The sequence below is a fragment of the Protopterus annectens genome, chromosome 14.part0 (assembly GCF_019279795.1).
Source record: "Protopterus annectens isolate FY-2018-M chromosome 14.part0, PAN1.0, whole genome shotgun sequence".
Taxonomy (NCBI): domain Eukaryota; kingdom Metazoa; phylum Chordata; order Ceratodontiformes; family Protopteridae; genus Protopterus; species Protopterus annectens.
In genome coordinates, this window is record NC_056748.1 from 697,653,864 (window position 1) to 697,668,194 (window position 14,331).

The 14,331-nt window shown below is 41.2% G+C and overlaps 1 protein-coding gene across 3 annotated transcripts in view; it reads right to left on the minus strand.

Annotated features, from left to right (window-relative positions):
- DNAJC11 (DnaJ heat shock protein family (Hsp40) member C11) overlaps positions 1-14,331 on the minus strand; it is a 1,614,167-nt gene that overhangs the window by 1,178,328 nt on the left and 421,508 nt on the right. For all 3 annotated transcript variants that reach the window (XM_044056434.1, XM_044056436.1, XM_044056435.1), the window contains one exon: positions 14,202-14,324. In XM_044056434.1, the coding sequence (XP_043912369.1) occupies positions 14,202-14,324 (123 nt within the window). The remainder of the gene's footprint in view (positions 1-14,201; positions 14,325-14,331) is intronic.

Here is a 14,331-nt window from a genome sequence, read left to right on the forward strand (position 1 = left end):
ATAGGGTTGAAATAAGAGAAAATGAGACATGGTTAAGATGTAATAGAAATTACTTACAGAGGCTGACAAAGGTTAATGCATTGCAGAATAAGGAGAACCTCATATAACAAGAAGAGGAATAAATGTAGAGTGCTAAAAAGAAAATAAGTGAGTATCTGGATAACATGCATAAGTTTAGAAAGACTGTGGTTAAGTAACTATTTTTTATAACTTCAGAGCACAAAAACTTAGCACAATGACTTGGACAAATAAATGTTAAAAGGGTTGTTGCCAAACTTAGGGTACCTATAACAAGAAAAATAACCTCAGATCCTGTACAGGATTTAGAGATATTCCAGAAATTTTATGAAAATTTGTATAAAATAAAGAAATGCAGAAATCAAGAAAGAGTACAAATGGAAATATTTAAGGAAGACTTAATTCTGCCAATGTTAGAGGTTGCAAGGTTCAACAACTAAAAGTTAAGACAGGAGGTGAGGAGATAAAAACAGTGATGTATAACAAATGTTCAGTAATATCTCCAGGAACAAATGGTATTCCTGTGAAAGTATGGAAATTAGGAAGGAAGGAAGAAAGTGATAAAGATCTGGAAGAGTTTGTTTAGCATATTTTAAAAGGAGGGGAAGCACCAACATCTTGGAAAAAAGCTGTGGTGACTGTGCCAAGACCCTTCAGACCCAGATTCATATAGACCCATTTAAATTTTAAACCAGGATTATAAAGTGTTTACGTCTACACTAGTTAAAACAATGGCAAAGGTGTTGCCAAAATTGCTAGGTATGGATCAGTATGGTTTTGTGAAGGGGAGGCCAACGTTTGACAACACTGATGATCCAGGGAGGGAAGCAGAATGTAAGCAAATACCTCTGCTGTTGATGGATCTTGTTGCAGAGAAATCATTTGACAGAGTAAGCTGGGAATGTATGAGTGGAGTACTGGATGCATTTGCAATCTCTGATACACTAATAAGGCTAATTAGAACGATATATGAAAGATCAGAGGCAAGAATTAAATTGGGAGGGTTCCTCTCAGATAAGCTGTGTTTGAACACTGGAATCAGGCATGTGTGTACTCTTTCCCCTTAGTTATTTGCTTTATATTTAAAGACACTAGAAAGAAAACAAGGGACTCAGAAATACAAGGATATAATTGGTATGGTAATCTAGAAAAGTTGGATTTACTTGCAGATTATATTTTGTACCTGATAAATCCAGAAAAGGACATCACATTATTGTGAAACATTTGCCCCAGCAAGTATTTTTGGAATATAAAATTTATGAAGATAAATCAAAAACTATAGCCATAAATTATGCACCCACACAGAACTGGTTCAGCAATACCCATATTTATGGGGACGTAAGTAGTAGTATTTAGGAGTATAGATTAAAAAGTCTTCTGCCATGGAAACTAAGGATATGTGGTAAGAGACTAAGCAACACATAATACAAAAAAAAAACTGAGAAACAGGAAACTCCTATTTATGGATATGGATATAGATAAGATACAAGCAGTGAAAATGTTTTTAGTCCCTTTAGTCCTGAATATGGGTCAGGCATACTTTTATCAATTAGAGGAGACATTTTGGACAATAACTAATATAAGTTGATCCTTCCAATAGAACACAGTGGTTTAGGTTTACTTGATTTTAAAGGAAATTTTAGAGCTACACAGTTAAGGCTCATATACATAATACAAGCCGAAGGTTATAATTCAAACTGGAAAGGGATGATGATGATGAAGCAAGGGGGATGTTTGAGAAATAGAAAGAGTAGGTTTTTGGATTCAGACCCTTAAGGAGAATAAGAACAACCATAAAGAATATTAGATTCATAAAGTAGCAGAAAGTATTCTAAGAACTAAGTTAATATGTGAATGAAGAAAGGAGATTTTGCCAACAGATATAACAACAAGTAGGGGTACAGAAAATAGGCAAGAGGGGGATGGAATTTACTGGAGAAACTTGGCAAAAGAACCAAGATATTGGGAGCAAATAAGTCAAGCAGGAAAGGTAACAGAGTGGGATGAGGCCAAGAAGACATTTGGACTGCAGGCCAGGGACTACCTTCCCTACCAGGGCTTGATCTCAGAGTACAGGCAAAGTGAAAGGGATAGGTGGGATTTAATGTGAAAGACCTGCTCTGGTAGATTTCTTAGCTGAATCTAAAAGCAACATCAGCTGTTGTTAAAAAGGGATAATTAATAGGGCATATACAGTATTGAATGATAACTAAAGAAATCAATCAGGAGGTTAGAAAAGACTGGGAAGAGAGACTGGAAAAGCATTTTACAAGAAAATAATGGGAAGACATATGTATGGCTCCCAAGTATGCATCCAAACCCAGAAGGTTTAGGATCTTTGCTTGGAGTGCTTGCATAAGTATTTTATACCCCAAGCAGAATTCAAAGAATTTTTCTTCAGGTAGACAGCTAATGTCGTAGGTATGGTGGAAAAGAAAGAGGTAAATGGGAACATATGTTTTGGGAGTGCAATAAATTGGCAGATTTTAAAAATTCTCTACAAAGTATTCTATCAGAAATATTGGGTGAACAGACAGCTGTAAATAAGTAAATGATTTTTTTGAGCTGGGATACGGGAACTGAATTGCATAGACATAGTAAGACCTTATTAAGTTTAATTCTGTTGGCTGCCAAAAATGTAATCAATACAAAATGGAAATGAAAGTCTATACCAACTGTATTTGAGGTAATGAATATTATAAAATGAATAAAAGAACTGGAAGAGGGCTCTTTAGAAAAGGAAATGAGCAAATTACATAAAAGTAGATGAAATTGTGGAACCAATCCATGCATAATAATGTTTAGGAGGAGGAGGAAAGTTTAAGGGAAGGCAGGAATTCAGCAATTTTTTGTAATGTTGGACTGATGAGAGTAGCAGATAAAATATATGTGATATATATTGTATTTAAATAGAAATAATGTTAAAATGGTTTGCTTTCTTTTCTGTTAATGTATGTTTGTCTATGTCTTAAGTTACAATTTAATAAAGGTGCTAAAGAAAAACACTGGATCTCTGGTTATCAGGGGAAAGGCAATTAAGGAACTTACCTATCACCACGTGAATGAGAAAGCATCCGTTTTCCAGACCTTTTCCCCTTCATCAAGGTCAGAATCCTCTAAGGCTCAGCAGGGGAATCCAGATGCTTCTTTTTACACTGATGCTTCTTGTACACCTCCAGGGGGGAGAGGTCAGGGAGGCTATAGAAGTATCAGGGGAGCCCCAAGTCTAGTATTGCTAAAAACCTTTTTGTGCAGACTCTTCTTAGACAAGCTGATACACAGCCAAAATCCCAGGGCAGACAAAAAGACTGGGGAGGATCTAACACATCATGATAATCCTATCTCAAAGTGAAACAAAATTCTCTCTATGACATTGAACTCCTAAGCTGTAAGACATAAGGGAGACCTTCCTCAATCTACAGACCTAGAAGAGGCTCCATCTCCAGCTGATCTGGCCAGGTTCAAAGCAGTGACCAGTGCAGCGCTGTCCAGGGCTAAAGCAACCAGGACAAGTATGGCTCTGAAAGCCTGAGAGCATACCTCAACCCTGAATCCTCATCCCAGTCCCTATGGCTCTGGGATGCAGGTGGCTCCAACAGTGCTGGGGTTAAATACATCAGCGGTATGGTTGGCACTGAAGGTATGCTGTAAGCACTGACAAGGGAACTAAATGGAGGGTCAGCAGATTCAGGGTTGCTGGTATCGATGGGTGGAACAGCAAAGGAACTGTTAGAGTGTATTTAACAGTGAATAAAGGCTGAGAGTAATTCTGTTACAAATATGCAACATGAATAAGGTGTAAAATAAAGATTGCTTAAATGTAGAAATAGAGTTTAGCAATATGTGATTAGCATCCATACTAAATGACTGTGGCTTGAAAAATAAGGAATTTGCTTAATGGACATGTTTCCTTACAGACTCAGCAAAAATGTAAAAAAAATAAGAATGTGTGCATTTCACGCTGTCACCAAGAAATCTGACCTCTTACAGACTTGGCAAGAATGTAAAAAACAGGATGTATGTGTTTCACATTGTCAGTAAGAAAGTTAACCTGCTTCTGTAAATAATGGACAACAGGAAAACAATCTGTACGTTTTTCTATCATATGATTCTGTTAAGCAAGGAAGTTTGAATGGATAAAGATAATACCAGCATTATTTCTCTACAGGAAGAAAACATATTTTTCTGCAAACACCAGCAAACAGATGTTTTCATACAAAGTCCAAAATAGAGTACCATGGAGAAAAACAGGATGTAAGACTACTATAAAGTGACTATAGCAGATAACATTGTTAGAGATTTTTTTTGTATTGTATCTCTCATATCATCCATGCTGTTTGAGAAGTAAAGTAGAACAGTGTAACTAAAGCTGCAAAAGTAGTACATGTGATTTGTTTATAAAAAGTAATTTATTGGTTACTGCTCAGAGTTTTGGTGCTGCATCAGTGTACACTCTGCAAGTTTCTGTGGGCAACAGACTGTGATAACTAGACTTTGATTTCAGCAGAATCCAGCCAGCAAGACCTAGTGTCTTAAGAAGACTTTGATTCCATCACAGTAAGCAGCACCGTATAATTAATTTTTCAGGAAGAACTAAATACAAGGCAAAATGGGCAGCTCTGTCTACTTGCAAAGCCAAGAGAGTAGGGAATGACCCACAGGTCAAACTGAGCAATTAAGAAAGTTCACAGCATCTTGTCCAAATCTATCCAATACTCTGTGTGGACCTTGCAGACCTAGAAGCCGCCACGGAAGATGGATTGTCGGATCTGTGCAGGAGTTTTGACTGTTGGACCTTGAAAGGAGAGACAGGACCTGAGGAATGAAGGTTCAGGGGAGAACGGTAGATCTGGAATAATGGCTTGGAATGGAGACTAGAGACAACCAGACTGAGGTGCACTAGACAAAAACAGACTCTGTATCTCAAATGGTAGAGACCAGAGTGGCTCTGATACTAGAACTGGCAAAACTGTGAATGTAACAGGAACATGCCAACACCGGATTCACAACAGGAGCCTGGGAGGTAAAGGTCTTCGGGACTTTTGGCATTGGCTCATCTTCAATGAAAATCTCACCAAGTTGTTTCTTGACATCATTGTCCTTTTCTTTTACTCTTTCATTATCTCTGTCTTCCTCTCTCATCTTTGTCCTTTGCCTTGTCTCTTTTTCAGCTAACTTCTTGGAAGGAGAGGTAGAAGATGAGAAATGGGACACAGCTAAGAATGAGGCAGGAAGAAGCCATTCGTAATTAACTTGGCTCTATGACTGACCAATGCCCTGGCCGCAAAGGAAGTGCAGGCCTGACTATCAGAATTCAAATGAGATAACTCCCAAAAGTACAGTTGTGTAAAATCTTACCATAACAGTAGATGTCCCTCTCTTCACTGTTGCAGTATTCTTTAATAAAGGAGAGAAAGTGAGGAAAATTACATAATTAAAGCCACTAAATCACTTATCTCTAAGGGAGCAAGCTTCAGGAGAATGCACTGACACTAAGGAGCAGCAAACGAGATCTGAGATTTAATCATGCAGGTCATTATGAGATAGGCGTTTCAACTTCGGAGCCAAGGTTCTGAAGTGCCAGCCACCGATCCAGTCAGATTCGATAACCCTCAGGTTCAGGGGGACAGGAAAAACAACATTGGATCTTGTAAAAGACTCCCCACTTTACACAAAAATATGGACATGATTACTTATGGTAAACAGGATGTTTCAGAATGTAAATGTATTGATGTTTTACATACAATTATTTTAAGTACGGCGTGGGTAATTTAGAAAATTATCTATAATAATTTACTATACAGCAAGCTATGGGATGTCAACTTGATAACGATTAGATTGCAAACATGTCTGTGGCACAAAGGCAGGGGTGGTTGATGTGTTACTTCTCACTTTTGTCTTGTTTGAAGACTCATCCGAAGGGAAGAGACACTCGAGTGCAACAACCGTAATGCTGCACTGCAGTATCTGTAATGGAAAATTAATTTAATCACCTGGGGTGTGAAGAGAATACACAGCTTTCTTTACTTCCGGAACCAAAGGACAGTGTACTACCTTGTTGCACAACTGACATTAAAACCTCTGTCATACTGCTTTCACTAGCACAGGCCGTGACTGAAAACAGTCTAGTGTTTAGGATCATCAGTTTGTTTACCAGGTTAACAAAAACAAACAGACAATCTCATGCAAATTCACAATATGTCCCGAGGAAGTGCGGCACTTCAAAGCTAAAACAGCAGAGCATAAATCTCAAACTGTAAGGGGACACTCAAAGAAAATCCGTGTTAAATCATCTGTGAAAAATAATGTTTTAGAAACATGTTTAACACCCTAAAGAACCACTGATACTAAATATGGACTGTAATAGAATTTCTTTCTTTGAAATGCTTAGAATGTTGCCAGGTTACTTAAGAATGCTATTAATTCATGAAGCTGCCCAAGACACAGAAAAGATATGTTTTCAGAAAGAGTTCTACAAAGAACACAAGTGATTCCCTCTGTCTGATGCAGGCAAAATATTGGGATCAGCAGTCAGCTGTCAATCTTCTTCTTCTTTCGGCTTTTTCCCGGTTAGGGCTCGCCACAACGGATCACTGTCCGCTCATGATTGGCAGTGGAGTTTTTACAGTGTCGAGTTGCCAGCCCGGCGCTCAACCTTCCACAGAAGGCACACACACGCACACACTCACACCTAAGGCCAATTTAGAGTGTCCAATCCACCTACAGCATGTCTTTGGGATGTGGGAGGAAACCGGAGCACACGGAGGAAACCCACGCGACCACAGGGAGGACATGCAGACTCCGCACAGAAGGCACCCCAGCCGCGGATCGAACCGGAGAACCTCTTGCTGTGAGGCGAGCATTCAGCTGTCAATAAAATACTTTTTCCCTCTCTGGAATCAAAAGGGTATACCATATGGAGAAGGACTGGAATTAAAAAAGGACTGTATCAGACTGTGGCAAATAAATGTGGCATTGATTCCAAAAAACTTACCTAGTACATACAGGTTTTCCTAACTAACTAATGCCTGTTAATTTATTTGTAGCACCCACTTCTTTGCAAATGACATATCTGCAGTGAAACAAATGTCAATAATAGTTTATTGTTTAAAACAATAAATATTTACATTACTATATTTGCACACATTACTCTCTTGTACATACTCTATACCATCCGCGGTGGTGTAGCGGTAGCGTTGTTGCCTCACAGCAAGAGGTTTTCCCGTTCGATTCTCAGCTGGAGTGCGGCGAGTGTCTTCTGTGTGGAGTCTGCATGTCCTCCCAGCGGTTGGGTAGGCGTTCGAAAGACATGCATAAATGGGCGTGCCTTCATTGAAGTTTGAACGTCGAGCTGGTACCTCTGCGTTCGTCAAAATCTACTGCCAATCATTAGTGGACCGGAGTTCTGCTGTGGCGTCCCCTAACCGGGAAAAGCCGAAAGACAACAACAACAACTCTCTTGTACATACTCTTAAGCAATAACTGAAGATGTGATGTGGTATATTGAAGATTTACCCACGGCTGGTGTGGTTTAATCATGAGGACGAAGCCTGAGTGATTAAATAAAGCCAATCGTGGGTACATTTCAATATACCACAACCACGGAGTCGGTTACTGCTAATATATAATGACATTATTTAAGAAGAAAATACTTACTTTTCTTAAATAATGTCTTTGTATGATGACGCATTACTGTTCTTCCGCCTTTTGTGGTACACTGCTTCACTGTTTTGATGTACTGAGCATGCGTAAGGGACTTGCGTCCCACGCATACCCAAGTACATCAATGCTTAGTAACAGAAGCAACGGAGAAAAGAAAGTCTCCATTGCTCAGTTTTTTTTCTTTCTTTTTTTTCTTTGTTTAAAAAAATATTTTGAGGACTTTAAACAAACGGAAAAAAGTCCGGGTGACCGGTCCTTTTTTCCGTTGGTATATTGTGGGATTTACAACAGGTACTCTGGCCAATCAGCATGCACGTTTTGGAATATTAATGGGGGGGGGGGTCATTGTATAATACCAAATTATCAGTAGCATGTGCTGAAAACAAAGAAAAAAAAGAAGTTATGTCCTTAGCATAACGTTCCATCTGTGCTGTTGATCTTCATTCATTCTTGACGAATGGGACTATGTTCTGACCCCTCAGAACCGGCTCTCCAGCTAAGACTCTACCCATAACACTCCTCTCTCCATTACCTCAGATTGAGTTTGCAGCCAAAGTATAGAAGGATAACCGAAGCCCTGTCCAAGGTGAAACCTAAAATCCTTCCAAAACAAATGTACAAACCTCCAGCAGTCCTTAGGGGGGTTAGAGGGTGGGATGTTAAGAATGAATGAAGATCGACAGCATAGATGGAACGTTATGATAAGGATATAACTTCTTTATCTGATGTTGTCAATCTTCATTCATTCTTGACGAATGGGACAGAGTTCCCAGCTACTTTAGGTCTGGGGTAGCCCTAAGGAAGAATATTCCTAAGCAGAGCCAAAGGATGCTCTTCCCCTGGAGGTCATATCCAATTTGTAATGAGTGATAAAGTATAGGGAGTGGTCCACGTTGTGGCTGCACATATTTCTTTCATGAAAGCCTTGGAGTGGAAAATAGCTGAAGTGGACACCAATTTGGTGGAATGCACTTTAACAGGCACAGGCAACTTGAGATTATTATGACTGTAAATGAAGGTAACAAAATCCCTAAGCCATTTTGATAAGGTAACTTTCGAGAATAGTTGAACCTGCAAAGGATACAAATAATTGACCTGATTTTCTACATGATTTGGTTCTATCCAAATAGAAACGTAACTGCCTGTGAATATCTTGCAAATGCAAGCAGTATTCACCTTTATTTGAAAAATTTGGAAAGAAGACTGGTGAATCTACAGTCTGGTTAATATTAGATTCTGAGACCACTTTAGGTAGAAAAGAAGGATTGGTTCTTAATGACACCCTATCCTTATGAAAAATCGTACAAGGGTGTTTCACACATAAGGCCTGCAGTTCAGAAACTCTCCTGGCAGAAGTAATGGCCACTAGAAAAAGAGTTTTCCACGATAGGAACTTGACATTGCAAGTAGCTGCTAGCTCAGAAGGCTGAAGGACTAAGGATTGTAATACTAAGGTCAAATCCCATGAAGCTGTATAATCCTTGAATGGGGGCTTTAGATGTAAAGCACCTTTAAGAAAGGTTTTACATAAACAATGGGAAATCCAGCTATAATTATCAAACCCATTGTGGAAATTGGAAATGGTTGCTAAGTGGACTTTGATGGTGGAAGCAGAAGCTCCTAGTTCAAAAAGGGAAGCCAGAAATTCCAAGACCTTGACAACCGGGGATCTAAATTATTTGAACGGGCCCAGATTGAGAATCTCTTCAATTTGCTAAGATAGAGTTTCCTGGTGGATAGTTTTTAAGAAGCCAGAAGGATTTTTTGTACTGGGGAAGGTAATTTGCTCTGCCTGGCAATTAATGGAATTGGAGATACCAAGCTGTCAGCTTGAGACTGTAAAGGTTGGGATGCACCAATCCCTATGGATGAGACAGCATGTTTGGAACTGGGTCCAGAATCCAAGGATGGTGAATCAGGTGAGGCCAAAGTAAGGGGAACCAGACTTGACAGGGCCAATAGGGTGCATTGAGGATCACTTTGCTTTTCAATCTTTGGGCTTTCTTCAAGAATAGGGGAATGAGAGGGATTGAGGAAAGTCAAAGTAGTCCCGGGGGCCAATTGTTGAGTAGTGCGTCTCTCGGGGTCTCCCCCTGCAGGGGAAATTAGGGCAAAGTAGCTGCTGCATTTGTTGTTTATTGGGGAGCAAAAAGATCGCAGCAAGGCTTGCCCCAGCAATGAAAAATGTTTATCTCCACCTTAGGATTGTGAGTCCACTTGTGAGGCAGGAGGATACATCTGCTCAGTTTGTCTGCTATCACAATGGAGCTTCCCGGGATATGCATTGCTATTAGAAAGAGGTTGGAAGCAATACCCCATTGCCATATCCTGACAGCTTCCCGACACAGGGGGTAGGATCTGGTTCCACCTTGCTTGTTGATGTATGACACTACTGACATGTGGTCGGACTGGATTGCAACCATCCCTGAAGGAAGGACTGAAAGGCTTGCAACGCTAGATGCACCGCCCTTAATTCTAGGACACTGATGTGGAAATTGGCATCTTGCGGGAACCAAGTGCCTTGAAATGTTCTTCCCAGATAATACTCCCCCACCCGATCTGGGAAGCGTCACTATGACGGTGGGCAGAGAAGGAGCGAAGGTGCGGCCCCATAGATATTCCTCTGGCTTCATCCACCAGGAAAAATCCTTCTTGCAGTGATTTATCAAGGTTGGATAAGACATTGGCAGTATCAGTAGTGACCATTGGGCTGCTAAGAGCCATTGAAGCAGCCTCATGTGATACCTTGCAAGGGGTACAAAAGTTATGGTTACTGCCACAGAATCCACAGCTTGCAGGACAAGAAAACCAGGAACCTTGTTTTTGGAAATGATTACTTGTACTTGCGACTTTAATTTTTGTAATCTGTGTAGAGGAAGACAGGCTACACAAGAAACTGTATTGAGGCATGCGGCTATAAATTCTAGGTCTTGTGTTGGAATCAACTGTGATTTTTCTCTGTTGATCGTAATTCTCAAAGACTGGAAATGGTTCAATATGAAGTCTGTGGGTTGAAGCAGTAGATGCCTGGTTGGGGGGGTGAGGAGCCAGATGTCCTGGTATGGAAACACTTGGAACCTGCGTAGCCTAAAGTGTGCTGTTACCACTGCAATGCATGCATCTGGTGAACATCTTGGGGGCTGTGGTGAGACCAAAGGGCGGCACTCTGTCTTCCCAGCCGGAAGCAGAGGAACCTTCGGGAGCTTTTGTCCATCTTTATGTGGTAATACGCATCCTGAAGGTCTATAGAGCACATCCAGTCATTCTCCTCTAGAAAGGGAAGGACAGACTGAGCCACGACCATAGGGGAATTTTGTATGCTGAATGAAATTGTTCAGAAGGCTGAGACCTAAAAATTGGTCTCCAGTCCTCTGTCTATTTTGGCACTATAAAGAATCTCGAGTAAAATCCGGATCCTTTTTGGCCGGGTGGGACTTCCTGAATGACTTTTCTAACAGATTTTGAATCTGTACAGCTGCATGGTCCCTCTGATTGGGTGGAACATCAGGGACTCTCTTTGGGGTCTTTGGAAAGAGACTAAAGGGAATTTCGCAACCTCTGGTGATAATTCTCTGCACCCAAGTATCCAAAGTTATCAATAGCCAGGCTGTCTGGTGTAGTGAAACTCTTCCCTCAACTGCTTCCACAGGTAAACAATCAGGCTTCCATTCAGGAGTGCTGCTAGGGCTGCCCGAAGAAGCAATCTCTGGAGCACTGATTTTTGAAGACCTTCTCTGGCATGGGGATGGCATCTTCCACTTGAACACCCCCCCCCCCTCTGCCCCAAGGGGAGTATTCACCATGCATGTCCTGAAAAGGCCCGTGGGACTTTTTGAACCACATTTTTCCACTCCTCTGATTCCTACAGCAAGATTGTTGAGGAGCAGAGAAACAAATGCCCACAGCAGAAAGGGTCTTTCCATCTTTTTTCCACCTGGCTAGTGTCTCTCTGACTATGGGGGGGGGCAAACAAGGAAGATCCGTCAATAGCAGCATTGACAAAGGAAGATTTGAAAGGTTCTGCGAAGTCACACAAGCGAATCCAAGCTTGTGCCTTCTGGCAACGCCTGAACCCACTGCCCTAGTCATTCCTTTAGCTGCATGAGCGATGAGCCACATGGACGAGCTCGATATAGACTCCAGGGTGGCAAGCTGAGAGGCAACTTTGCCCTGCACCTCATCAGACACAGTTCCAGTGAGGGTATCTGACAGCTCCTTTATCAGACCCTTTGGAATCTAATAAAGTGTGCCATGAAATTCAAGGACCCAAGAGAGAAGGTCGATGATGCAAAGACCTGCTTCCCAAATCTGTCCATTGTCCGAGGCTCTCGGTTAGGAGGGTGGATGGTGGAACTCTCCTCAGCAAGTTCCTTTTTGGTGGCCGCTGCCACCACCATGGCATCTACTGGTAAACCCTTTCCCCAATGTGGCTGGTTATCTGGAACTGATAAGATTTGTCCAGCCTCTGGGGAATTGGCTCTATGGAATAAGGAGCCTTCCACGCCCACTGTGCGATAAACTTAAGGTCGTCAGCGGGTGGGGTCACCCAGGAAGTAGATGGGCGAGCAGCGAAAGCCTACAAAAAAACACAGATTCCTCTGAGGATGGGTTTGTGAATTTCCAATCATCCCTCTGTTTTAAGATTTCCAAGATGTCTCCAAATGAGACATCTTCTGGGGGTGATCGGAGGTAACCCACCCCTTCATCGTAGTCTGAATCTTCCATGACCGATTCTTCTGCAGAATCTAGATGCTTTCTCTTGCAAGTCTTCTTATTGGGTGGTTCCTCAGTGTGAATCTCTAAAGAAGACTCCGAAGAGGGACCCTGAACAAGGATATATTGCCGTTCTAGTACCCGCTGTCCCGATGTAAGAGATAGTGACAGCTGCGTTCCAGAAGGTACAAATATGTGACATTCCGAAGTAGAAGGAGCCAACTGAGAGCCAGCTGAAGTTAACGCTCTCTCCATGATCTGGAAAGCAGGCCCACCTGAAGAGGGATGTGAGCCTGGAACCAAGGTCACACCCCGCTCCGAAGAACTGCCCTCCATATCAGGACCCGGGGAAGAGGGCAAGTTTTAAGGGAATATATATATATATATATATATATATATATATATATATATATAGATCAAATGAAACTATTTAGCTGGAGACTATCGGCTGACGCTTCTTGTTATCAGAGCAGCAAATGAGATCTGAGCTAATGGAGAGAGGGGCATTATGGGTAGAGTCTTAGCTCGAGAGTTTTTTGGCTGGTGCGAGCTGTATAATGGCCAAGCCAGTTCCGAGGGGTCAGAACAGAGTCCCATTCATCAAGAAAGAAGATTGACAACATCAGATCAAGAGTTTTTCACCGTTTCTAATGCTGACTGGAGACAAGACAGATTTGCCTTGGGCATAATTTACTGTCGGACATTTTTTACAGAAATATTTAAATAGTTATCAACTCACAAAAAATACCATAACTACTGACTGCATGGTGGTAATAGATGTGTGTGTGTGTGTGTGTGTGTGTGTGTGTGTGTGTGTGTGTGTGTGTGTGTGTGTGTGTGTGTGTGTGTGTGTCTGAACAAGTGCCTAGTTCTGAGCTGTAAATAGACAGTTGGGTCACAGACGGGTTGGTTAGTGAGTGACATAAGGGTTCTTTGAAACCAATACCACTGCTAAATTTCAAACTAAAATAAGTGGTCAGAAAACCCCCCTAATATATCACGTTATCAGGCCACAGTCTTTATTATCAGATGCAGTTATAGCAGCACTTAAAACATATTGTCTTCTGGATGTAGAATTAGCTGCCAGGGCTGAAGTTTTTCCTATCCATCTATACGACACATGATGGCAACCACTGGTTAACTTGAACAAACCATCTATTAAAAACCTCTGACAAGCGATACAGTGCTGGGATAAAGGTCTGTCGAAACCAACATATTGTGGGGTATTGCATTAAACAATGGTCTTTATTGAAAAACAAAATCACAACAGGATGGCAGCTCTACCAAGCTATTTTGAGGTAAAACAAAATGATGCTACCCCAATTTAAAATAACAGAGGAACATACATCGTGTGAAGATTATCAATACAGGATCTGAAATCTATTTTTTCAGTTCCTGCCTACAGCCATCTTTTAAATTCAATTTTGATGGGCAATGGATGTTAATGGTTAAGGTTTCTACTTATTTTTAATAGGTCATCCCAAGCAATTCCTTGCAAAAGCGTACCTCAAAACAATATGGTTTTTAAAACACTTCAGGCTAAGTTTTTAAAATGCTATGTACTAATACCTTCTAAACATTCTAGTTGACTGGCATCTTAAATGCATCATGTCAGATTTTCATAAAATGTCTGTACTAAGCACACACACTGTATAATATGTTTGATACCCTGGTGAAATTTCCAAACTGTGAAACAAAAAATACTGGTCTACCAAACATCTGTGTAAAATTGCACCACCAAAATCAGGGACAGAAGTCCTAGCTAGTATGGAATCTTTCCCACATAGCATGGAGCAAAATACTCTTACCTCTCCCCATCCTTTTGCAGAAGTGACTCGCCTCAAAGCAAAGTTGATTGTTCCTCCACCATTGCCATTCTGCGTGGAGAGGCTGCCAGACAGGATGGCTGTGTCAGTGGCTGTCAAGGGTGCCTGAAAA